The sequence below is a fragment of the Eublepharis macularius genome, chromosome 1 (genome assembly GCF_028583425.1).
Source record: "Eublepharis macularius isolate TG4126 chromosome 1, MPM_Emac_v1.0, whole genome shotgun sequence".
Taxonomy (NCBI): Eukaryota; Metazoa; Chordata; class Lepidosauria; order Squamata; family Eublepharidae; genus Eublepharis; species Eublepharis macularius.
In genome coordinates this window covers 220,627,453-220,654,094 of record NC_072790.1, presented here as the reverse complement: position 1 = coordinate 220,654,094, position 26,642 = coordinate 220,627,453, and the positions used below count along the sequence as shown (strand labels likewise).

Sequence of the window (26,642 nt, the reverse complement as noted above, 5' to 3'; positions counted from 1 at the left end):
GGGTACAAGGAATGAGTTCCACAAAAGAGGAGCCACCACTGCAAAGGCTCTGCTGGTCGTCACTATCCTTGCAGCCCACAAAAGAGAAGATGTCCAAAACAAGGCCTCCGGGATAAGACCTTGCAGGTGATTAATCACCTATCTTTTAACAGTCTTAATTATGAATTAAGCCATGCATAAAAGCAGGACTGTTTTTTTCAGTAGTGGTACACACTGGTATGCAGTACAGGTACCTTGTTTGGCCCACAGGATTGGGCCCCCAAGGCAGCGAGCATCATGAGTACCAGCACTAATGGATGTTACTAAATAAATGTACATTACTAAATTTACATTTCAAGAATCTCACAGAGGTAGGAGATCCTCACTCTGCCATGGAAGCATCCTGGGTGACCTTGGGGCAGTCAGCCTCACAGCTTAAGCTACTTCACAGGGGTTGTTGTAGTTGTAAGTATGAAATGGTGCAGAGGAAAATGACGTTGTAAGTTGCATTGTGTCCCCACTGGGGAGAAAAGCAGGGCATAAGTATCCATCCATCTATCTACATACATAAATAACTTACAACTTAATAAACAAAAGCGAATTCTTACGGCAAGCACTGCTGTTAATATTTGCTTTTTCATTCCTTCTTCACAGTTTGAGCCAATGTGAAACAACATGCTTTTAAAGCCTCACAGAATATAAACTGGCTCACACAGAGTCATCTTTTGTTGATGAATGTAGTGATTAAAGCTGTTAAGGCTTATAGCCCTAGAAATACTCAAAGACAGCGTGAATGAGATGTTTTCAACAGACTGCTGCATGAATAGCAGCAACGACTGTTTTTCAAGGCAAATGAGGAAGAATATAGTCCTAGGAAGAATATGGAACAGAACCCAGGCCCCACATCTGCAGGAACGTGTAAGGATGCTATAAAAAGTGAAAAATCGATAGACAAACAATGCATTTTTGAAATTGAAGTACTGGACCCAGCAGAAGAAGAGACCGATAAGTTTTTCAAATGCACTGTTGCAAGTGACATGAACTAATGCACCTGGAAATGGGTTGATCCTCAACAAGTGCAAGTTCCCCCTAAGAGCTAGGATAGATTTGGTCCCCACTCTTAATGATGAGAGAGAGGGTTTGAGGGAATATAGGAAGATCAGGGCTATAACCCCTCTTTTTGTTTGTTACTCTGAATTCCCAATTTCAGCTGCCCTGTTCTTTTTACTGCGTGATAAAGATCCCAAAGTTACCTTATCTGTAGCCAGATTTTTCTCAGTCCTTTTGTCCCTTAAGTCATAATTAGGTTTGCTGCTCTAGAGCGTTGTCTCATAGAATTTTGATAGGAGAAGGGAAAGGAAAATGAAGGTTAGGGAGAAGGTGGCTTTTCTAGACATTTTCACTCCATCAGCCTGTTTTTTTCTGCTAGCCCTCCAGTCCTTATCAAGAAACTGAACACCAGGGAGGAAAAGAAAAAGTTTCTCTTCAAGGGCTCACATTTTTAAAACTCTAATCTAAAATGAAACAATAACAACATAGCATCCTCCCAAATGAATTGCAAACCAGAGAGAGAGAGAGAGAGAGAGATCAGTTCCATGATCAATAGGTTTAAGAGCCAAGCTACAAGTGACTGAACGGCAAGTGAGCAGACTCACATGTATCAAGTGGAGCGCAAGTGAATGGGGAGGAATACACGTGAGTCTGTTCACTTGCCGTTCAAGTGTCATTCGTCACTTGTAGCTTGAGTTAAGATATGTGGGAGTTCAATGCAAAACCACGTGTTTCATGTGCTCTACTATGGAACAATAGATCCTCCACACATTTCCCATGTTCCAGACCAGGAGTCACTGACTTTGTTGAATCTGTGGGCACTTTTCGAATTTTAACAACAGGTAGTGGGTGTCACAACAAAATGCCTAGCATGGCAGGTGGGATCAATGACAAAACAGTTGACACCGTGCTGTGTCTAATCACAAAAACAGTGGGAGGTTCAACAAAACATTGAGGTTCCAAACCAAGCCGCCTCCTATAATGGAGCATGGAGGTAACTGTTTTCAAATAGGTGCTATCTGCAGACACAAATATTATGCTTCCTAGGATCTTCTGAAGTATCCCCAGAATAGCCAGGAAATACGTTGCTTTGGGGAAGAAGCAAATGTGCATGCCAAGAAATACATTGGCAGGAGCTATAGCAGCCAGAGGCCTCACTGCTCCAGACCGTGAACTCTTTTGCAATACAGAAAGTGTTCCCACATTGGTCATACTGAAAGTATTATAAATTTCCTTATGAGCCTGGTCACTACTTCTCTAGCTTGTAATACTTTTCTATATTACAGCCAATTTTAAAGGAATTCAGAGCTAAAGAGAAAATGGTAGGATTTTAACACTAGTTATCCATCCCTGGTTTCAGGGTCTTTTTGCAGATGCTAGGAAGCACTTGCTCATCTTTGAGACCTTACAAAGCAATTGTGGATGACCATTCACAAGAGAGAGATTTCACACTGGGTTTTTCTGTATTCCAGCCCAACTAAAATGGCTGAAATTTTACTCTGAATAATTGCATAAAGCGGCATGTCACCATTTTGTAAATTCCCTTTCCAGGCATACCTTTTTCTTCTGGTACATGATGCATTATGTTTGATGTTTGTTACGAGGTGGGATCTGTGATTCTAGATTTCATCATTTGTTCCTGGTATTAGAGTTCCAGTTCATTGTTGCAGTTCCTTGTTCAGTATTCATAAATTCACTTTTTATTTTGCTCTTTAGTATTCATAAAATTCTGTGTTATATAACTTGTTTATTTAACTGGTAGCTAGTTACTGGTGGTACCTCATGTACTACAGTGTGGGAAACAAAATTTAAATCATCAAGAGGGGATGAAACAGTTGTAGCTCTCAAAAAGTGTTTGGACACCTTCTCCCCCTCTGCAAATGTCTGGAAGAACCACTTCTTTGAATGGTTGTCTACTGAAAACCAAAGTTTGGTAGCCACTGGGTAGCCATGCAGTCAATAAAAACAGCAGCAGAGGATTCAAAATATTATTAAATCCCTTTTGAAATGTTTCTCTGAAAACATTCACAAATAAGTTTCAAAACTGCTTGGCTGCAGACTAGAACCATTATGATGTACCTAAGAGTCTCTATCAAATAATTTCTGTAACCACGCCAATATTATTTTGGGTGAAGGCTGTGGTGTGGTTATACCCATTTGAAACTAATTTCAACAATATTTGTATGTGTCGTGTAGAGGTGTTATTTTGATATACTGCCTGGAAGTGTGCAACTGAACAATAGCCAGGATTTTAAATAAATCGAAACTTTTGAATGTCCCTAGACTGTGTTAAGTGCCCTCAAGTGCAAAGATAAATGTTATCTGAAACAGCAGGCATTTTGCAGGTTAGGTCAGAGGATCAAAATTAGAAAACAATTTTCTACCCTGACCCTGTTTCTGCATTTATGAAACAGCTTATGTAAAGACAAAAAAAAACACATAAGGAAAATCCTCCTTACTCTCTACACACACATTTTTCTTTTTAAGAAACAAATTGCTAGTTTTGCTTTATATATGTGTGTGTGTGTGTGTGTGTGTTCTTCCCAGCAGGGCCTGGCTCTAACCCTCTCTCTAGGGCATACTCTGTGTGCTTGGGCTTTTTCAGTGGCTGCTTCATGCCTGTAATACAGCCTCCCCAAAGAGGCCGGGGTGCTCCTACCCTCCACTGCAGAGCATTTGGGATAGTCTGACCATGACAGAGTCAAAGGGAATTTTTGCACAAGGCATTTTTAAAATGTATTTTATTTATTGGTCTAACATTTGGAATTCTGTAATTTTATACAGTTATATTGCATTTGTTTGCTCTTAACTGCATTGGCCTCTGACTTGGACAAGAGAAAGACAGGCAGATAGACAGATATATTAATATGAATTCTAAATAGAGTTGCCAAGTTTGAAAAAATCCTGGAGATTTGTGGGTGGAGCTAAGGAGGGTGTGGTTTGGGGAGGGGAGGAACCTCAGCAGGGTATATTGCCATATAGTCCTCTCTCCAAAACAATTCATTTTCTTGATGGGAATTGATCTGGTGATCAGTTGTGAAGCTCAGTTGTTATTCCAGGATATGTTATTCTGGGAGATTGCCAGGCCCCAGCTGGAGATCGGCAACCCCAATTCCTGGATTCTTTGTGGGTCCTGGAAGCCCCAAGGCAGGATACCCACTGGGGTGGGTATTTTGCTCCTAATGCAGGTCTTCACATCAGAATTTCTATTAACTCGAATGTCATGCTTGCTTAGTAGTCACACCATTCGCTTGGAAGCCTTTATTAACAAACAGGCATCTTGTACTACCTAAAAGATAAACACAATTTCATTCTAGCATAAGTTTTCATCAGAATTATGAGTTATTATTATTTATTATATTTATATCCCGCCCTCCCCGCAAGCGGACTTAGGGCGGGTCACAACAGTAAATAAAATATACAGAGATAAAATCACAATAATTTAACACAGCCTTCTAATAAAACACCTGCTCACCGTATAAAAACCATATAGTATCTGATGGAGGTGGAGGTGCAGCTTAACCAATGCATGGTCGCTCATATATGGGGAGTAGATGGTCAATACCTCCCTTACAGACATAGGGGAGACTGGGAAAGAGGCTTATTTGATGGAATCCCTGATGGCCTCAACCATACGCCGGGCAGAACATCTCCGTCTTACAGGCCCGTCTGAAGGAGACGATCTTGGCAGGCCCAGGTGTCCTCAGACAGAGAGTTCCACCAGGTCAGGGCCAAGACCAAAAAGGCCCTGGCCCTGGTTGAGGCCAATCGAGCCTCCCTGGGGCCAGGAACCACCAGTAGGTACTTACCAGCTGATCTCAGCACCCTCCGGGGGAGGAGACAGTCGCTCAGGTATGCTGGTCCCAGTCCGTTTAGGGTTTTATAGGTTAATACCAAAACCTTGAACCTGATCCGGAACTCCATGGGAAGCCAGTGTAGCTGCTGCAGCACTGGAGTTACATGTGTCCTGAAAGGCACACCCATCAGGACACGGGCAGCAGCATTCTGGACCCGCTGTAGTTTCCAGGTCAGACTCAAGGGAAGCCCTGCGTATAGCGAGTTACAGTAATCCAATCTGGAGATGACCATTGCATGGATCACTGTTTCCAGGTCATAGGTCGAGAGAGAGGGAGCAAGCTGCCAAAAATGGAAAAAAGCAGACCGGACAACTGCCACAACCTGGGCCTCCATTGATAAAGAGGAGTCCAGCATCACGCCAAGACTTCTGACTGACAAAGTTGTGCCCCATTGAAGGCCAGAAGCTGGATCCCTCCCGCTCCAATGTCCCATGGCCCAAGTGCAGGACCCCAGTCTTCATGGGATTCAACTTCAGTGTGCTCTGCTTCACCCAACCAGACACAGCATCCAAAGCTCTAATCAGGGCTTTTGGAGCCGAGCCAGGCCGTCCGTCCAACAACAGATAACAACTGGGTGTCATCAGCATACTAGTGACAGCCCAGTCCAAAACTCCCTAACAGCTGGGCGAGGGGGCGCATATACAGATTGAACAACAATGGGGAATCACCCCCAGGGGGACGCCACATACCAATGGTTGGCGTGCAGACACCCTCTCCTCTAGCACCATCCTCTGTCCCCAACCATGGAGAAAAGAGACAGGCCACTTTAAGGCAGTCCCTCGTATCCCCACATCGGCAAGGCAGTAGGTCAACAATTCATAGTTGACCATGTCGAATGCTGCTGAAAGATCCAATAACACGAGGAGTGCTGACCCGCCTCGATCCAAATGCCTACGGAGATCGTCTGTGAGGGCGACCAACACTGTCTCAGTCCCATGGCCCAGGTGGAAGCCAGACTGGAATGGGTCCAGGACCGATGCATCTTCCAGGAAAACCTGCAGCTGCTCCACCACTGCCCATTCAATCACCTTTGTTGAATCCTTTGTTGGCATGATTATGAAGGGGAAAAAGTTGTAAACAGCTGGACCAAATGACCAGGTGTGAGAGTGTGTATGTATGCCAACCAAGGATCCACTTCAAGCCTTTGATGAAAAAAGCTTATGCTAGATCATAAATTTGTTTAAAGTGCCACACGTGTCCTGCTTGTTTTGGCTCCAACAGTCTAACATGGCAATTCCTCTGGAATTTAGTTGATTAATTTGTATGCTGCTTTTCTGCTTCCAGCAAATAAATATTTCGAAGTCCATAAAATAACAAACCATTTAATTTCAGATAAGATATTGATATCCATATACCTCAAATCCATTTCATTCCAAGGACTTCTTGAAGAATCATGTTTTTTAAATCTGTTCTGGAAGCCCCCTAAGCCCTATTGCCCAGATGTGCAGGGACTGCTACTATTTCTTAACCATAACCCCAGATTTCCCACCATACTAGGAAAGGTAAAGCATTCTTCATGTGCTCAAATGTACTTGCCATGTTGAGCTCTTGGGAAGAAGGACAGGATAAAAATGCACTAATTAATCATTGCTTTTTCATGGGTTCCAGGACTGAGCTTCATCACTGGAAAGCAGCATATGCTGTTAACTTGCATAAGCCTACCCTAAAACCTCCTCTGACAGCACATCCTCTATTAAATAAATACATGTTGTATACATTCTCTGATTCTGGAAAATCTCTCTTGTGACATACAAGTTTAAGTACTGCACCAGTAAAAGCCCATTTTTACCAAGTATTTACTTTGCTGTTCAGCTAGTCTTCCCAGAGCTTCTTACTAGCAGAGTGGAAAATTTAAGGAAGCGAATTCCAAATGGGTAGCCAAGTTAGTTTGTACGCAGCTGAATAAAACAAGTCCAGTGGCCCTCCTGGAATAAGCTTTCACAAGTTAGAGCTCACTTCATCAGATGCACAGGAGTGTAAATCCATCAGGCTAATTTATATACACAACAGAACATGGTGGGGGGGGGAAATTATGAAGGCCACTTCAGAACAAGATCCAATCCATACAGTAATCAGTTTCCTCAACATGGGCGACTCAGCTGTTAGACAGGCACAGGATGAGATAAGCAGAAACAATAGGAAGTTATAGAGGTATAGCAGAAGCAATATCTGCAAGGGGCAAAATATTAGCAATATAGAAAGTTAGGAATCCAAGGTCCCTGTTAAGCCCTGCCCCAATAAAAGAAGCCATATCTTCCAGTTCGCAAGATCTAAGCAAGTCTGTTAATGGTAGGACATTCTGGAGGTCTTGCAGTCATAGGGTCGTCAGGACAATTTGACGGCAGAAAACACATATTTACACATTCCAGAACTATTGAAATTAGGACAAAAAGCTCTACTTTTAATCCACTCCTTCAATTTGTACAATAATTCTCCATGCAGATTTCATAGTTACCTACGGGCAAAAAAAATGAGAAAAGCCCAAATGATGAACCATGGAAAGGAAGGCTGCAGCAAATCCTTAGCTTTGTAGACTGTCACAGTGCCCAAGACAATTTTGGCTGCAGCAAAACAAGCCACACTTTTTGGGGTCCTGCTTTCAAGGCCATATATGTACTTCAAATTGGCAGTTTTCAGCATGGGCATGCCAATATCGATGCCCAGCTATTTTCAGCTTACCTGATCCAGATTTGATGCTTCAACAGCACTGGTGTGCCATGAAACAGGCAAGACTTCAGATAAGGCCTGCTTTTAAAATCAAGCAGATATTCCTATTCCCTTTTAGTAGTATGTAGACCTACAATGGCACCCAGTGGCCACTGCAATTAAAACTCGGGCAGCTACTCCAAGGCTTATTTTATTAGAGCACAGGGCAGAATTGAATCAATAAAGTTTAGCTCAGGATGTATTCATATTCTTACATCTGCCATATTGCCCCTTTAATAGTCAACTTGATGGTCATGTGGCTATAGGGCAGCAAAATGAAGCCACTGACAAACCTGGCAGGATTTTTTGCTGAATTGGGGGACTCCCCTGATGTGCAGAAGACTGATTTGTACATTTAAAAACAAATAAAAAAATCAAAACAGCTTTCTGGGGAGTAAGCATGCTTATTGCCCTCTAGAAATCAGAGAACATAGAGGGCAGTTGACCATTAGTTAAAGAAACATAGTGGGTGAGAAGGGATTGACCTACTCAAGCCTCTAGCAGCCTAAAAAATTCTGGAGGGTGTGAGGCATGCATCCCTAGCACAAAACTCCTCTGCACAGCACAGGAAAGGGGGTGTTAAAATGCCCTCCTCCCTACACTGTACTGTACAGGCTCATGGCTGGAAGTTTCCTGCTCACATAGCCCCCAACCACAGTAATAAGTGCAAGAGGGAGATTGCACTCTAGCACCAAACAATTACTATGTAAAGCTAAGTGAGCAAGAAATTACTCATCTATTCCCAAAGACCAGCTGCCTCACACCATTGCACTGAGGGGGTAATCTAGTATTTTAGCTCCCCCCCCCCAATTCCTTGTGAGCCTCCAGTTTGTAGAGATTTCTCAGTCTCTGCTCAGCAAAACATTCTATGCCCACCAACTGCCAATCTTGCTGAGGAACTAATTTTAAGATATTCTGCTTGCTTTGATTCAGTGGTAGAAAGGCAAAGGAAATGGTGCAAACTCCCTGCATTTGTTAGCTAACATCGGAACATGTTTCCCCATTGAGTCGAGGGGCAACCTACCTAACAAGTGCTATGTTATTTCTCCTCTTTATTTCAGAATTTGAGAAAAAAAAATTCCTGGCTTCAAAGCTGTACAGCACTGGTAGCCAAGAAAGTGAGTAGGTATGGTCTAGGAATCACAAAGTGCAAAGTGACCGTGACCTGCCTCAAGCCTCTCAGTGAAGGAGGTAGTGTTTGAATCCTAAATGTCCTTGACCATCAAACGTCAATGCATACTGGTTGACCTGCAGCTATTCCTTTGCTTCCATATATGTCCCTTCATGCTCCTTAATTACCGAAATGTCAAAACGTGTCAAGTTGTTCCAACAGACAACTCTCAACATGTAAGGATCTCAGATTCCAGTTGGACATGAAGAAAACAGTAACTTGCAGATGATAAAACAACAAAACACAGAATAAAAAGCAAAAGCAAGTGAAGTTTAAATATGATTTAATTTTGTAAAAAAATACAGAACTTCAAAAGAACAAAGGTTTTCTATACAAGACCATGCAAGTGCCAGCATTTCTGCATTTTTCATCAGCTAACATTAAATACAGTGCATTCAAATCCATACTTAGCTCCACACAAAGAAGACTGAGGGTGTCTGCATGTAGAAAACACTTCATAAAGAGATTCCTGCTTTTATGGCTCGGACATTAGTTGTCCTGTACAGGCCCCTTTTAATCTTTCAAAAGCAAAGTCTGCCTTTGCAGAGGGCATTTTGCACAAAAATCCTATCTGGAGATTTCCTTACAAGGCAATCAGAACCCAAGGCTCTGGGAAGGGGCAGGTGCATAAATAGCTCTTATCTGTTCTCGACCATCCGCTTTCACCAGAGCCTGTATCTCATGAAAGCTCCTTATACTCTGTCTATCAAACTTCAGGCTGTGTACTTGGTGGACTAGCAGAAACCATGTGGATTGCACAGCTAAGGCAGATCTGTAACAGCATCCAAAAGTAATCATCCACATTGTGTAGGTACTGGTTTAGCGGGCCTTCCATATGTCCAGCCTAGCACACAAGCCTGTAACAATAAACCACTATTCAGACACTCACAGGGATAAGATCCAGCCTAGCTATATCAGTGTCACTGATGTTTTGATCTCTGCACATTAGTTTGGTTTAGGCAAGCAGGTGTTTTGCCATCAATACAGTAACTTCATGTTACACAGCAAGACTGAGGTTTGTTTTCAAAGAGAGAACTGGTTGTAGCTTCAATACACTTGCATATGAAACTGCAAAGCTTGGACATGTGAGATCCAAAAGGTAATGGACAAAAAGAATCTGAGTACAGGTCCAAGGAAAAATCACATTCTCTTTTGCATGAGGAAAGATGCCAACTTTAATCTCCCCCTTCCTCACCTGGTCAGTTTCACGCTACTGGGGCTGACCCAATTACCTTTTCCATTCTTAAGTTCACAGCTCTTGAGGTGGGAAAAAAATTGACAGATTGGAAATATGCCAGAGACATACACAGGCTAGTTTACTGGTACTATTTTCCTGGGGGAACCCTTCACTTACAGTGGGAAGCCAAGCACACAGACCACAGAACTTGGCTCTGAGCCTATGGCAATCCTTCTCAGTGGTAAATGACAATAAGAGCAAAAGTGCCCTCCAACAGGTCTGGGAGGCAGGGATTAGAAAGCTGTGACAGCACAGAGAATGGGCAGAGAATGGGAGCGCAAGAAGGTAAAAGGTCCACAGCAAGTAATGTCTGCAGGCACCAGGGAGAAGGCAGACCTCAGCGAGGCAACAGAATATGCATGACACAGAAGGCAAAAAGTGCAAATGCAAGAACACACAGCAACCATCAAGTCACAAATATTTTACGTTACAAGGCATTCACAATGGTCTGAAGACCAAGTTTCAGTTTCAAAGAGGGGGGGGGGGAGCTGTTAGCGATGGGCTGGAGTCTACAAGCATAAAAACCACTGCCCACAGGGAAGGAGATGGGAGATCAGTGTTTAAAGTGCACATCTGGATCAACATATATTTATACATACATTGCAAAGATTCATTTTTGCTGGTGGGAGAGGTCTCTCCCCGCCCCCCAGGGAATTTTAATCAAAAGCTAAACAGTTTGCATTGCAGGGGTTAACATTTGCCTGTACGTGCAACCTTGCAGGGTTCACCTCTGTCCATCTCAGAAAAGTGCTAGGAAGCAGGGCTGCAGAGGGAAAATCTTTAAGCCTTACCTGATTTAGACCATTTGGTAGTCTCCTGATTATGCTGAAAGTGATGTGTGAAGCTTGCAGGTACAAAGTCACTCCACGAACAGTTACACAGGAGAGGCAGCAAATCCAACCCTGTCCTGTAAGAAATGGCATACACCCCAAACGCTCACAGTTGCGAGTCCCTCTCTCCTACACCATATCCGTTAAGTCTCTTAGGGGATAGGAGAAAAGGAAATAGCACAAGTTCATGAGCAAGAGGAGAGGGACCCAGCAGAAGTTCATGAGCAAGAGGAGAGGGACCCACCCCCACCCCTCACATGTTCTGATGTTTGTTCAAGTAGCAATGAAATAACTGGAGGAGGAAAATAATGATTCCCCCCTTACGTTCCCACTGGCAAAACTAGTTAGCAGCAAGAGAGTTCCAAACACAAGTTTTCTGTAATTACTACATTACATGTGACCAGTTGACTATGATAAAATTACACATATATTCACAAATAAGACTTAACTCCTAATGAGGTCAAAAGACATCTCAGAGTTGGGATTGCCACCTGCTCCCTTCCCCCCCATACCTTGGGGAGAGAATCTTTTTGGCACGTCACCTAACCTAACCCAACCCACCCACCTGTTGCCTCCTTTATACTGAGCTACATTGTGAAATCTTATTAACAGTAATAATCAGGGAGAATGTTAGCAGTGCCACAAAGCACTGTGGGAATGTCACATCCATCACTCTGTCTCCAAATTCCAGTCATTTATGTCCACTGTAAGTAACCCCTACCTATTTTAAGGACTTACACCTTATGTTAGAGAAACTCCACAGCAGGTGATTTCAACTCTAACAGAGCCTGGGATGCAGGCAAATGAGAGACTGAAGAGGCAGTCCTTCCTGATCCTGCAAACCACCAATTTCAGGATGTACTTGGGAAGCACTGCTTACCTATTTACCCTGTTTCCTAGATATTCAAGAAAAATCACACAAATGTTTACAGAATTAGTGGGAAGCATGTTTCCCGCAATTTTAAACTTGACATATAAATGAGGATGTAACCAGAGAGATTTCAAATCCTGCCTCCCCCAAGTCAAATGCTTTTTAAATCCAAGCTGAATAAGGTTTCCTTATCTGCTGAGGATCAGTGTTTGGTTTACATTAGGAATTTCTGGAGACAAACCATAAATGAGGCCTGGGTATGAGAACTCTAATGTGTGGAAAGGGAGAATATTTCTGGATATTCTCCACTCCAACAAAGCAGAAATAACATGTAGCATGGAATCTCCTAGGGGTGTATTACTCAAAACCATAAATGGAGCAGTCTATTTCTTGATCTGCTCTCTTATGCACTTACTAGTTATGGTAGCTTCCAGAGGTCCATTTCCTGCTACCATGTTTTCTTGCACACCAAAGTGCAGATAAGAGACCATAATAGCTGGAAAAGGGCCACCAACAGCCAGCATATGCACTAATGGTTACAGGAAATGCAGATGCTGGCCAATTGTTGAGGAAGAGTGCTCAAAAAGCAATTCAAATTGAAAGGGAAGTTGCCAGATATAGGGCCAAGAAGCACCAGCACTGCAGTAAGTCCTGTTAAACTTTAGAGCACCAAGTCCAGGATAACAAACCACAGAGATGCCACAGAAAGAAAACTTTCCACAAATACTTCCTCTATTTTAGAATCAGTCCAATCCAAGGCAAATTTCTCTGCAAGGGAAAAGAACGGACATTACAGCTGCCAAGGCATTTAGATAGATTCAGGAATCCATCTCAGAGGCGCCATTTGCACCAAGTTGGTTGCAGAAGTGGAGGGAACAGTTTGGAATGAACAAGGTGCACACAGTAAGGGGAACTTCCCCTATTTGTTCCTCACCATCTTTACACACACAGGAGTCAACCCTTATTGTTTGGATAGGAAGATCAGCAGGAAGAGGGGTATCCCTCCTTGAAGGGCTTTGATCACTGGCTCTTGGGGAAGCCTCTTCCCTTCCTTTCCCCTTTTACTTTATGTTTTTGAGCAAAGCAGTCCTTGCATTGACAACAGCTTTGAAGGCATCCTCACTGCCTGGAGCCATGCATTTATCTGGATGGAGCAGCACTGCCAGCTTCCGATAGGCCTTGTTCACCTCGTCCCTGGGGAACAAGACAAGAGTTCAGAAGAATTGTGGCCATGGTTATAGGCATCAAAAGTGACAAGATCCAGAGGAGTGACAAGGGCTTTGGGGCTGGGACTACGGTATCATGGGGGAGAACTACACTGGGGAAAGGCAAGTGTATTTTGGCTCGACCTACTGGCTCATGGATTCTGGCTTCCTGAAGTGGAAGGCCTCACTGGTTCTGGCAATAACCCCTCCCCCTATAAAATGCACTGTGTCATCTGAAGAATGAAATGTTATGACAACAAATCTGATGTTTGCTTCTGAATGCCTGGAGCACTTTGTCAGTGTGATCCCCATCTTGCAGATGGGGAGCAAAAAGTAAGCGATAATACCTGGTAGTAATAGTAATAGTGATAGTAATGACAATATGGCAGAGGCAAGATTTCAACCAAGCACTTCCTGATTCATACTTCAGTCTCATATTTACTAGCCTACACCAGCTCTTGTAATTGTTACCAGGGATTGAGCCTGGGACCTTCTGCATCCAAAGCAGGTGCTCTAGCCCTAAGCCATGGCCCCACCCCTGCTCTTGACTGCTGTTTAACAACTAGGAAACAAAACAGTGTCATGGTGGCCAATCTATTTTGCTGCGTTCTCTTTCCTTTGGATGACTGGGTGGGGATAGAAGGGGTGGGTGAGATGGTGGTGATGGGTTCTGGACACCTGGAGCCACAAACAGCAGAGAATGGTGTGGTCCTTGGCAATGGGAGGGTTGTGCAGACCTGTCACACCGCTGGAGTGCAAAAAGGAATTAATGCTGGTCAGACTTCCCACAGAGAAATCAGCCTCCCCTCACCACTTACTGTACATCTCCAGGAAATCTTTCCCTTCCCAGCTCACAAACACATGGTTTTGTCCACAGTCTCCTCCCATGCTCCTCAGCCCTAATTCCCTGGCTGGACTTTCTTCCTGGCTTCATATGCCAGAAGGATTACTTCTTGTCTAAAGGCCAGAACCTTTGTTACCTTGTAGCCCCTGGCTTAACACCCAGCATGTCCCAGCTGTCCTTGCTACTGCGGATCCTCCGGATGGTGTCTGCTTGCTCTTTGGTAAAGCTGACACTCATGCTGGACGTGGGGCGCTTTCCACCATTCTCACACAAATCAACAATAGCAGAGTAGAAGGTCTGAAAGCAAGCAGAAAGCACTATTTGGTATGAGGCCATTGCTTGACAATCTTGATTTCATCAACCAGGCCAAATTCAAAGCTTTCTCTGTATCATACTACTGCTGCTCCTTCCTCTCTTGAACTTTCTGCAGTTCCTGCATGTAGCTGAGATGGGAAAGAGGGCCAGTCTCTTGCAGCGCTGTATCTTATTCATTAATGTATGATCTTACATACTAATAGCCAAGCGTCCCCAATCTGCAGATACTTAAACCCGCACACTGGGGCTACTTTCACAAAGGCAGGCTTGCAGATAAATCTGAAAATTAAAAAAGGGGGGAAGGGCTTACAAAAAAGTGAAAAACATAGAACACTTCACTGGGCAAGTGCAGCAAACTGTTCTCAACAAGCATGCAAGAAGAGAAGGGAAGGAGGAGGAATACTCAACTCAGAAGCCAAGCAATGATGAAGACACTGGAGGCCCAGCAGGGATCCCTGCCCAGTGGTGAAGCAGGGAGAGTCATTGCTGCTGCTGGCAGCGATGGCAAAGCTGCAGGCAGTGCAGGTGGGAAAGATGCTGTGATGACCGGAGGCCTGGCCACTCTCTCTGCTGCAGCGATATGGCGGCAGGGTGGCCAGGAGAGTGAGCGCCACTGCTGCCAGAGTAAAACTGGGCTGCAGGAATGCCACCAGCAACAGTGGTGAAACTGCAGAAAGGCCTCTTTGCACAGCCATTCTCCTTGCTAGCTAATTCCCCCAATAATCATTTTTATTGCAAGGAGACCAGTTCCGGATAAATCTAATAAGCAAACAAACAAATAAATAAATATTCTCATGTTCAGACGGCCTGCTGCTTGCTTTACTTCAGCCTGGTGTAGGAAACTGGATTTGGAAGAGATTAACACTGTGGCATGCATCCTCTAAGCTCAATCTGAGTCAGCATGGCATAGTAGTTAGACGCATAGTTAGAGTAGAGTAGTACTTAGCATAGTAGTTAGAGGCATAGTCTGTCATACTAGAACTCGAACAACCGGGTTCAAATCCCTGCTCTGCCATGGAAGCTCATGTGATTATCTTGGGCCTGTCACATTCTCTCAACCAAACCCACCCAACAAGGTTGTTGCTGTGGAGATGAAGTGGTTAGAGGGGAGAACAATGTGATAAGCTGCTCCCATTTAGGGAGAAAAGCAGGAAGTAAGTTTTAAAAAGCATAAATAAATATAATAAGCATAATTTGCAACACCCACAAAAGATAGTCTGACTGTGAAAAGCAGCGATTCTCTGCCACCGCCTTGCAATCTCAAAACAGGCAGTGGCAGAGGCCTGCTCTTGTAGGTTGCCCCCACACAGCCACAAGCCACACAGAGGCCAGAGACCTCAGCCAATTGGATATGAGTGGAAGAAGCAGAAAGGATCCATTTGGGTAGCACAAATGAAGGCAGCACCAAAAAGAAGAGGATAAGCAGGAGAAGATGAAGAACCAGAAGCTGAGACAAGAACTTATCATCATAGCCCAACACATTTTGGATTTGCAAGCCTTTTAAAATAATTCTTTCACACAATGAAACCTCCTGAGCATCCACAAAAATAAGTAAGTCAAACAGGAGCCTAAAGTTCTCATTCAAAGAGGAGACTGGCTTCTGTCTCTCTGCATAAGTCTGGCCTTGCCTCCTTCCAGTCAGTCTCCCTGGGGTGGGTGGGGAAATGCAGCTGTGCCTCTGCTTTGGGAGTGATTGCCTCATTATATCACTCCAAAAGCAGAACCTATCAGAATTAACCAGCCTAGGAAGAGGTTTCTGTCTCTTCATGAGTACTCCCAACAAAGTGATCGACCTAGATCATCGACTTGTGGAGAAATAGGGGATAGGTTCCAGAAAGGATGGCTAGTTCTTCATCTCACATATTCTACAAGTAAAACTTGTGGGTTATAAGAATGCAGAATGCTGCCAATTTTAAATCAGAAAAGAGCAGAACAGAAAGATTCCTGCCAGATAATATCCCCAAAGAAGAGAGAGAAAATGCACAATGCTACAGAACAGCTAGATTACTATGAAGCTGCAGAGATAGACTAAATGGTTATTCATGAAGCTCACTGGGTTGTTGTGAAAACAAAAAAAGGTAGCGGAATGACCACATATACCAGTTTGAGCCCTAAGGATGGGTAGGATAAAAATGCAAATAAATAGATAAGATCCCAGCAGAATCAATTCTGCTTCAATGCTATGTTAACTAAGAGCTTCCAGGCTGCTAGGCTGACAGAAATGGAAGCACCTCTCATCCACTTCAAAGAGCTTTCATTATGGAGAGCTTAGAGCATGCCAATCACCAGATGTCAAAGTGAAGAACCATTGGAGAACTGCCATGTGTGGCATAGCAGATTGTACCTGGAACATCTCACTGATTCCCTCTCCAGTTTGTGCTGAGGTCTCAAAATAAAGGAAGCCCCTGCTTTCTGCCCACAGGCGCCCTTCACTCTCATCAATAGAACGGAGCTTGGCACAATCAATCTGAAACACAAGTAAGAGAAGATCATGAGCCTTTCAGCTGACCACTCAAGTCAGTCTCTCTTTGTGAGAAGGTCTCAGGTCCAACACCTATTATTCACACTGCAGACAGGACTCAGATTTACTACTCAGATACAGTAGCTTCACAACTGCAGATAGAGAGCAACTGTCAAATATTAAAGAATCCTATAACGTAACTGAGAAAGCGTATTACCGATGACTCACTGGCTCAGGCGCAGTCCAGGCAAGCCTCTGGGGTTTGAGAAGGGCCTGCAGGTCGGCTCTGCCCTCCTCAGCCCCGATTGGGCCAGCCAGCATGGGGCATGCCTGGCTGGCCTGCGCTCCTCTCCGAAGCCTTCCACCCAAGCCTCCATCTGCTGAGAGTGGAGCACGGCTTTCCTGCCCATCCCACTCACCATTCCCAGAAATGCAGGGGTGGGGAGATGGGAGGCAGCACGGCTTTCCTGCCCTCCTCCACCCCCCAGACTTCCCTCCCAAGCCTGGAAACGCAGCGGGAGGCACGGAGGCAGCAAGGCTTGCCTTCACTCCCCCTCCAAGCCTCCCTCCAACCTTTGATCAGCCACGGGGCAGGGAAGGGGGGAAAACCTGGCCTCCAAAACTGCAGCAGCCAAGTCTACTCGTCATAGCTTTGCAAGGCAGGGAGACATGGCCTCCAGACCTACAGAGGCCAGATCTACTTGCCATGCCTTTGTGCAGTGGGTAAACCTGGCCCCCAGATCCATGGAGATCCAATAATTTTGCAAGGCAGATAGATCTGGCCTCCAGGTCTACCCACCAATAGCTTTGTAAGGCAGGTAGATCTGGACTCTGGACTTATGGAGGTCTGGTCTACTCACCATAGCTTTTCAAGGTTGATATACCAGGCCTCTGGACCTGTGGAAGCCAGGTGTACTCACCATGGCTTTGTAAGCTGGCCTCTGGACATGCGGCGGCCACATCTACTCTCCATGGCTTTGTGAGATGGGTAAACCTGACCTCTGGACCTGTGGAGGCCAGATATACTGGCCATAGACTTGCAGGGCAGGTAGACCTGGCCTCCATCCTCTCAGAGATGAGGCTGATGGGGGGGAGGTGAGGGAAAGCACCTCCCTGATGGCACAGTGCACTCCTGTATGCCACAGTAGGACAATTTTGGCTCAAAGTGGGCCAAATTCAACCCACTGCAGAGCACAGGAGTGCTTCAGGGCCCTTCCTCCCCCAGCAGTGCTCTCAGGCTCCGCAGCTACCCAAATTGGGCTGGATTTGGCCTGGTGCAGAGTGCAGGAGAGCTGCAGGGCACTTTCTGCCCCCAAGGCAGTGCTCCCAGGCTCCGTAGTCACCCGATTCACCCCAAATGAGGGCCAAATCAGGTAGCTGCGGGGCGCAGGAGTGCTCCAGGGTCTTTTCTGTTCCCTCAGCACCGCTCCTGGGCTCTACAGCCACCCAATTTAGCCAGAAGAGGCAGCAGGATGAATGGGCCCACCTTCCAGCCCTTCTTCACTGCGATCAGCTGGCGCTGCTGCCCTTCCTCGGCCCAGATCAGGGTGCTGGGGAGGGGGCAATGCCAGACCTGGCCACCCTGCCCTCCCCCCCACCCTGATCAGAGCGCTGGCTAGGGGCCAATGCCTTGCCCGGTTGCCCTGCTCTCCCCCCACCCCAATCGGGGCACTGGGGAGGGGGCAATGCCAAGTCTGGCCAGCCCTGCCCTCCCCCATCCAGATCAGGACACAGGGGAGGCAACAATGTCAGGCCCAGGCACCCTGCTCTCCCATCAAAGGGATCAGGGCGTGGTGGAGGCGGGAATGCCTGTCCCACCTGCCTTTTCTAGAGCCCATTGTATTTTTTCTCTGCAACGGGCTTTGTTACTAGTTCTGAAATATTTCTAGCCCTCATGGTTGCAGAGAGGGTTTAGAATTACCATACCATAATCCAAGTCTTGACAAATTCCAGGCACCAAGTTGCTCTCAACAGCTCATAACAACACCTCCATTCCCCCCTCCCACTGTAATTGAATGGACTCGGTGAGCTTTGGAAAGCTCTGCCCAATGAAAAGGTATAATGTAACATTCACAGTGCATTAATGCATCTTAAATAATGGAAGCTGGAGGCCTGAAGATCTTTTGAGAACAGCCTTACTTGGCTCCTAACAGGCCCTTGGATAGATCTGTAAATCAACCCAAGAAAGTTGTGTTTTCTACACATCTACAAAAACAAATGCTTTATATATGGGTTAGAGGTTAGCTCGTTGTGGAAGTGATGGTAACCTCTATATTTATTTAAATAGTACAATGCTTTTCTCATAAAAGTAATAACAATATGAGAAAATATGAAAAGAGGTTAGGATTAAAGCTGTGGTAGCAAGAATTAGAAAGTATGGTCATTAATCTACAAAACCCTAAAGGCTGAAAAGTTAGTCTGGCTTCTATATTTCTGGACTACCACCTCAATCTACAGAAAATTTGTCAAGGCCTATCTTAGTCACACAAATCTAGATCTTGTAATCTGCATATTAAACAACATTATTTAGAATGTGCAACTTGAGCAGACTAACTTGGCATTGCTGATTTAGGGGACTTCAAATATCTTTATATCAGTTGTACACAATGACAGTGAAAAAAGTAGTAACAGAAAATCTTCCTACATGACCGCTTGCCACTGTGACATGATAAATATTAGCAAAGCTATACATAGTTTATCTGAAGACAATCAAGCAGTGGGAGTTTTGAATTCTTTGTAGATTCTGTGATCCAAAGCAAAATGAAACACAGACTCCATTGTCTCAGATAATCTTAGCTTTCATGCATAAATCATATAAATAAATGGTATTTTGTATATTTAGAAAACGATTAATTTGCTTTTCAATAAAATATTCCCAGGGCGAGGAACAGCAATAAAATAACAATAACACTTATGCTACAGTAAAGTTGGTTAGTCCTAAAGGTGCTACTGGACTCTTTTCTAATAACTGCATCAAAAAGAAATAGTAAGAAAGTTAAACAACAAATAGCAGTGGCAAGGAGTAAGTGCACCTCTGGCATACTCAGGAGTCAAAACAGAAATCCAAGATCTGGGAGATTCCTTGGGGGAGGAGGTGGTTCTGCAGTTTTTCAGGTAATGCACAAAAAAGCCACTCTGGCCATCATCACTCATTTTTGAGTCATTGTCCCTTGCTATTAATTGTTGCAGTAAGAAAGCTCAACAGGGGCTAAACTGTAACATGCAACTGAAGCAACAAAAAATATTTAAATTAAAGAATACACAAAAAGATTTTTTTAAAAAATAGCTTCTATCCTGTGATTTCATAAAACCTGCCACCTGGTTTGGACCAATCAATCAATACTAAGTCCAACAACAGCCAAACAGATATTCCCTAGCAAGACACAATAGTGGCTGTTATTCATCATTGCTTGCCTCCATATGTATAAATTGTAGGCATACTTTGAACAGAAAGGCTCCATTTTAGCTACAATGGCCGTTTCCACACGTCCAAATATTCCCCTAATTTTGCTGCGATCTCGCTATCATGACACATTGCCTTGACTTGTTCAGCTTCGTTGCGCTTTGTTGTGCTTCCAAAAGTTCACATTCCACAGAAAAAGCGCAACAGCGGGCAGTGGATTTGCTTGAGTCATAGTTGAGGAAAGCATATTCCTGCCCATTTCCTCCCTTTTTAAAAAAACAGGCACCAAGATTTGCGCTATGGCACTCTCACTCTAAGAAAAAAAATTTTAAAAGAGAGGGTGGGGGGTTCAGTCATTTGCAAAGTGCATCTTTAACAGTACACATTAAACCTGAGGTGTGCATAGGGCGTTTGAAAGCAGCAATGCTGCTTTTAAATGCCCTGCACAGCTGGCTGCTCTTTCCAGCCATGGGATGGGGAGGAACGGGTCCCTCCTCCCCTTCCTATGGCTGGAAAGAGCGGCACAGGGTGTCCATTTAAAAAAAAATGTTGGGCATCACTGTTGCGAAAAGCTTGAAAAGGCTTGCGGGATTCCTGGTCCTGGGCGGGAAAATCCTTTCCTAGGGTTCAGAAAACAAACAAGGAGGAGGGGTTGAGTGGGTGGTCTCTGGAGAAGCGTTACCAGGCGTTACCCAGCATTCTCATGCAGGTGAAAAAAGCACTGAAGAAGCATCACAAAGGGTAATAAACAGAAAATTGCTTGTTAGAGGAAAGCGCAACGATTACAGGAGGAGAACAGGTATTCACGAGTGATGGGAAAGTATAGCGGAAGAACTGCAACACGATGCATTAGTATGGTGCTAGCATGGTGCTACAACTGGACGTGTGAAAACGGCCAATGGTTACTAAATCCTTCATGAATTTGTTTGATCCTTTTAAAAAGTCACATTAGTAGAGGCTCCCAACTAAACACGGCTCTATGATTTGAGAGTCTCTGATACCAATCAATGTTACAAGCAGAAATTTTCTACATTTTATGCTCCTCTTGGGTTACCTTGTTGGCACAAACAACAAACACAATGTTTTCCATGTTTCCATGTGGTCCGAGTTCCTGCTTCATCTCAGCAAGCCATGAGTCGAGGGCATCAAATGACTCCTTCTGCCCAACATCATATACTAGGATCACACCTTGCGTGTCTTTATAAAATTCATTGCGCACCTACACAGAACACAGAAATAAAACAACTGGCTACTCTGGACCATTAGGACACTCTAAGAAAACGAATTGACCACAAGTACCATAAATCATGAGTTTGGAGTCTATAAGTGAATCTTCCATTGTGTGCACCCTTACAAATGAATCTTATTGATTCAGTAAGAGTGTCTCTAAATGAGACAAATTTCACAAGGATGCTCAAGTGAAGGGAGGCGCAATGTTAGTTCGGAAGCCGAGTACGAAAAAGACAGATCAGAAGCCTTTGTCAAGTTCCCCTCTCTACCTAGCCTGCAAATATCGGTTCTGTCAGTTTCGCCTCCCCTTCTGGGTAGAAGGAGATAAGAGGATGTGTGTCTTTAGAACTTCTCCAGGAACTCAAGCAGAGGAAGCTGCTACCTAAGGTCCTTTAACAGGACAGGACATGCTAAGACTTGATTTCCAGTTCCATGCTTAGCCACCACACCACAAAGCTTCCCAGAGCAAGGGCTCTCCAGTTCTGAGCCTTGGCCTCATCGCTGCCCCATCTTCTCTTCCTTACCTCATAGAAGAAGGGGTGCCCAGCCATGTCAAAGATGTTCACTTTAACTTCTCTGTCCCGGACCTGCACTCTGAAAAATGGAAGGAGTCATCAGTTCCAAGAATAGGCACTCCAAAGCTACTTTCTCGCTGAGTTTTTTAAAAATGACAGATTTAACAGTTAAACACTGCTACCTGGGAGAGGAGCCACAAGCACAGATGAATTCTGCTATACTTGTTTAGAATTTGACAACAAGCTCATCTGAGAAGCACTCTGGTAACTCCAAAGAGGAGCTGAGGCATGAAATACAAAAGCAGTCAGACATTATACTTTCCTTCTATTACCTTTCACTGAGGCTTTCACAGATGCCACAGTAAGAGCTGGACTGACATTCTATCTGTTTTTATAATTGATTTTAAGCTGTATTTTAATCCATGTTGTACGTCACCCTGAGCCCGCTTGCGGGGAGGGCGGGTTAAAAATAAAATAAATAAATCATAAATTCAAAACCTTCTCCATGTGAAGTGCCTCCTAGGATACATCTGCATGGAGAACATAACTTGCACCACAAGATTCTCACCGATACAGCAGCAGCTCCTGAGCAACAATCTCTGCTATCATGGTAGCAGAATCTCTGACCACCACAGTCATGAATCTCAATCAGAACATGACTTGTAATCTTTCTTTTCATACATTTGCACATGTGTGTGCTTTTCCTTGGCCCCCACATCAGATTTTCTTTTATTACAGCTGCTGTGCATATTTGTTGTCTGAAGCAGGAGACGGGTACTCACTTGGTGACACCATAATCAATGCCAATTGTTGCAAGGTACTTTGGCACAAATCTCTTCTCACAGTATCGCTTTATAATGCAGCTCTAAAAAATAAAACAGTGAACTTTATCCAGCTGGCCAAGTTGTCTGTTCAGCTCATTGGTTTCTGAAGTTTGCAAAGACAGTTCTGAACTTTTTTTTTAAAAAAAAAGTCTCCTGCATGATTATGTGTTAAATCAGCCTATTAGATTTAAGCAACTGAAAACAAAACAAGCAAACAAAACCATTAAATCCTCCCATTTTGAAACTCCACACCTTGATAAAAATTCAGATGACAATTTCCTGCTATATTTCTTTAGATGGCGCTTTGGTGCCTACTGAGCATAAGAAGCAAAACCAGACATTTCTCTGCTCCCACTAATTCACTGAAAATACGAAGTGTTGCAGTTTCAGAAGAGGGTGGTGGGGAGAGCAGAGAGAAAAGCTACCCAAAGTGTGTGTGTTTTCAAGGAGAAATGATCTATTTCTATTTTTTCTGACTGCATTTTATTTACAGATGCATGAGAGAGATTAGGGGAAGGGGCATTCCTTGCTTTGAATGCAAAAGGTCCCAGATTCAATCTCTGACTTCTGCTTAAAAGAATCAGGTAGGATATGATGTGAAAGAGCTGCTGCTGATCACAGCAGACAATACTGACCCAGTATAAGGCACCTTCATGAGGTCAAGTGTGTAGTCTGTTAACTAACTGAAACAAAACTGTAGTGGAATGTTCTTCTTCAGCTATTTCACTGGAAAAATTATGGCTGTTTTCCCCACCCTTCCATTTCTCCATCTTCCCCCTACCTGATTCTGGCTAATTTTTAATAATGAATGAAAGCCTGACTTGTTTTACATTGATATAACAAATACATTTGTAAGTAACATGATTAAAAACAGTATGAATAATCAATATATTAAAAACCACAAAAACTGATGTACTGTAGGGAAAGGGGTTAATGCACAAAATCTAATGGGTCATTTGAAACCAAATATCCAGAATGCATGTGGAGTCAATCAGGTACAACAATGACCTATCTTGCTAGCCTGTTATGTGCTAAATGACAGACATTTCTATCGGCCATCATTCCCTTTACCTGAAGGTGTGAGGGCAGGTAATATCGGTTCAAAATAAGGCTAAATACTTTGTTTTGCCCTAAATGTCCTTGAAGTAGAATACCTAAAGAACTTGCCTACTTCACATGCATTTGTGGAGAGCATCGAAGGCTATCAGAAGTGGGCAAATAGCAACCAGTGTCAAATCTTTCCTATAGCGGCTCATAACTTTCCTCTATAGAGAAGTCCATGGGACCTTTCCTTTCTTCTAGATGAGACACTTGAGCCAAAGGTGCTTAGGTCATGAGATAGTGCCCTGTTCTGAGTGCCAGCACTGTCTGATGCGGTTGGCTGGACAAGAGGCAACCAAAATGATCAAAAGGGTAGGAGCACCAAAGGGAACCTATGATAAAGATTTATAAAATAACATACAGTGAGAAGAAAGCGGATACAAACAACTCTTTCTCCCCCTTCCATAACACTAAAACTTGGGAACATTTCCCTAAAATTAATGGACAGTGGACTCATAAAAAAAAACTCTTCTGCATCAGACCAATGCTCTATCTAGTTCAACATCCTGTTTTATACAGTAGCCAACCAGTTGGCCTGGAGGGCCAACAAACAGGGTGCAGAGGTCAAGGTCTTCCCATGATGTTGCCTCCTAGCTCTGGGTTTCAGAGGTTTATGGCATCTGAATATGAAATTACCCACACTCACCATGTCTAGTAGCCATTGATGAATCTGTCTAACCCCCTTTAAAAGCCATCTTTGCTCATGACCATCTCTAGCTCCACTGGCAGTGCATTCCATAATTTAATTAATCATCTTCCTTGGGTACCCCCCAAGTTCTAGTATTGTAAGGGTGGGAGAAGCTCGCTTTACCCACTTTCTCCACTCCAGGGCCTTTTCAGTCCTGGCCCCAGCCTGGTGGAACGCTCTGTCAATATTATCGTTCCGCCAGGCCTGTAAGACAGAGCTGTTCCGCCAGGCATTCAGTGATTGAAGGGGGCGGTGCCATGTCGGCCTCCCACCTTTGGGGTGGGGGAGGGTTCTCCCCACCACTGCACTTTGTTAATTTGTTTTATTGTTTGTATATTGATTTTAGTTCTTGTTTTTATCGATTTTAACTGTTCACCGCCCAGAGCCCCTGGGGATGGGCGGTATATAAATTGAAATATAAATAAATATAAATAAAATATATAATTTTATAAACCTCTATCAGACAAAAGGAAGTACTTCTTCACTCAAAGCATAACTTGTGGTATTCATTGCCACATGATGTAGTGATGATCACCAGTGCAGAAAGCTTTAAAATGGGGTCAACTCTACAAACAAGATACCAGTGTAGAAGAATTACACAGTTCAATTAATTATGAATTTATAATATTTTTATCCCCTCAAAGTGCAAAAGTGCTAAGTGTTGTATGAAACATAAATACCAATAATACAATAATACATCTGGTATCAAACATATATAACTAAGTCCATGAAAAGTTCATGGGTCAATGGAAATCTATATCTTCAAATATATTGCACAATGGCCCAAGGCGGCCTCCAAGTTAGGATAGACACTATAGCCTGATGAAGTAATAACTATAAAACAGGTACTGGGAAAATGCTGGCTGAAACCCGTAGCTGAAGAAACGAGTTCAGCTAAACATCCACGTTGTCTTCTGGACTTGGAGGCCACCTTGGGCCATTGTGCAATATATTTGAAGATACAGATTTCCATTGACCCATGAACTTTTCATGTCTGAGGACTTAGTTATATATGTTTGATACCAGATGTATTATTGTATTATTGGAATTTATGTTTCATACAACACTTAGCACTTTTGCACTTTGAAGGGATAAAAATATTATAAATTCATAATTAATTGAACTGTGTAATTCTTCTACACCGGTATCTTGTTTGTAGTGTTGACAGTTCTGTATCCAGTGTGCCCTGTTCTGAGTTTTAAAATGGGGTCAGACAAATTAATGGAGGATAGGGTCCACCAATGGCTACTGGCTGTGATGAGTAAAGGGAGCTTCTACATTCAAAATAATTAAACCTCTGAATACTAAAGCTAGGAGGCAACGGGAAGGGCAGAGGAGGAGTCAGCCACTGTGTGAAACAGTATGCTGGACTAGATGGACAAGGCTTAAATTCTTAAGAAGCAACACTTTCTCAACAGTGGTGTCTTTGCTATGAAACTTGGAAGGCTCACTTGTTTGGAGGTTCTAAAGCTCAATAGAAAACATATTTGTTAAGTTAAGCATACAGAGAAAGATTAATTTCATTCCAGTTCCGTGTTATATTTATGGAAACCTGCTTCTGGTATTAGAAGGGTAGCCATGCTGGTCTGGTATGGATTTATAATTGTCATTAGTGCTGTTTTTATTTTGCTTGCTTTTATTGAAATATGTTTTTTTTTTCATTGTTAGCTGCTCTGAGGCTTTTTTATAGCAATAAATAAATAAAAACATGTTGAAGGAAAGAAGGAAATCAGTTACTTCAGAAATCTGTCCGCCAATTTATAATATATTTCTATTTAATGTTTTCTGTTTTGTGGCTAACTGTTTGGACTTGGCTTAATAGAGTAGGGCACTTTTGAGGAGGAAGTCAAGATATGTTTTAAGGTAAAAATTAAAAGCAAGTGTCCGGGCTGTGAGCAGAAACGACCACGTCTTCCCCCTCAGCTCCCGTTATATTTGTGTCCGTGTTGACATGCCTCTTGCCTTCCTTTGCCGTAGGCGACAGAATTTGTGCCCACGGTTCCAACCCACCTCAACTGTCAGAAGAGAGCTTGTAAGATGGACACACCGGATTGGTTTCCCGCCCAGTCACTCAATCTCCCACGGGCCAATAATGTGCTCCGCTCCCACCCACCCCTCCCTTTACCTTGCCAACCTCCGCGTTACCCATGGAGATGACTTTGATTCTCAAAGATTTGCGCGTTTCCTTCCGCTTCGCCTCCATCTCCGCGTGGAGGGGGCCTGCTTGTATAGCAGACGCTGGACCCGATTCAGAGAAGCCTACCTAGGCCGCTGCCCAGAGCCCCCGCCCGGGTCTTCTCCTCCGCTAACCCGCTTCCATGGTCCTGACACTTCGCGCTGCTTAGAAATCTCGCG

The 26,642-nt window shown here is 43.8% G+C and overlaps 1 protein-coding gene across 1 annotated transcript; it reads right to left on the bottom strand.

The window, feature by feature from the left end:
• Window positions 1-9,106: 9,106 nt before the first annotated feature.
• DNAJC27 (DnaJ heat shock protein family (Hsp40) member C27) lies at window positions 9,107-26,616 on the bottom strand. Its single transcript, XM_055001544.1, has 7 exons — window positions 26,413-26,616; window positions 22,457-22,539; window positions 21,684-21,753; window positions 20,984-21,148; window positions 16,410-16,532; window positions 13,887-14,047; window positions 9,107-12,895 (listed from the first exon to the last, which is right to left on the bottom strand). The coding sequence occupies exons 1-7, from the start codon at window positions 26,488-26,490 to the stop codon at window positions 12,763-12,765; spliced, it is 813 nt and encodes a 270-aa protein (XP_054857519.1). The 5' UTR covers window positions 26,491-26,616; the 3' UTR covers window positions 9,107-12,762.
• Between the last annotated feature and the right edge of the window lie 26 nt (window positions 26,617-26,642).

Bases quoted from the DNA above. Each gene is read 5' to 3' on its own strand.
- DNAJC27 (XM_055001544.1), bottom strand. From the start codon at position 26,490: ATGGAGGCGAAGCGGAAGGAAACGCGCAAATCTTTGAGAATCAAAGTC. The intron at 16,533-20,983 runs GTAACCCAAGAG...CTTGTGTTTCAG, and splicing joins TTGTTGTTTGTGCCAACAAG to ATTGATTGTGCCAAGCTCCG. The intron at 12,896-13,886 runs GTAACAAAGGTT...CTTGTTCCCCAG, and splicing joins GTTAAGCCAGGGGCTACAAG to GGACGAGGTGAACAAGGCCT.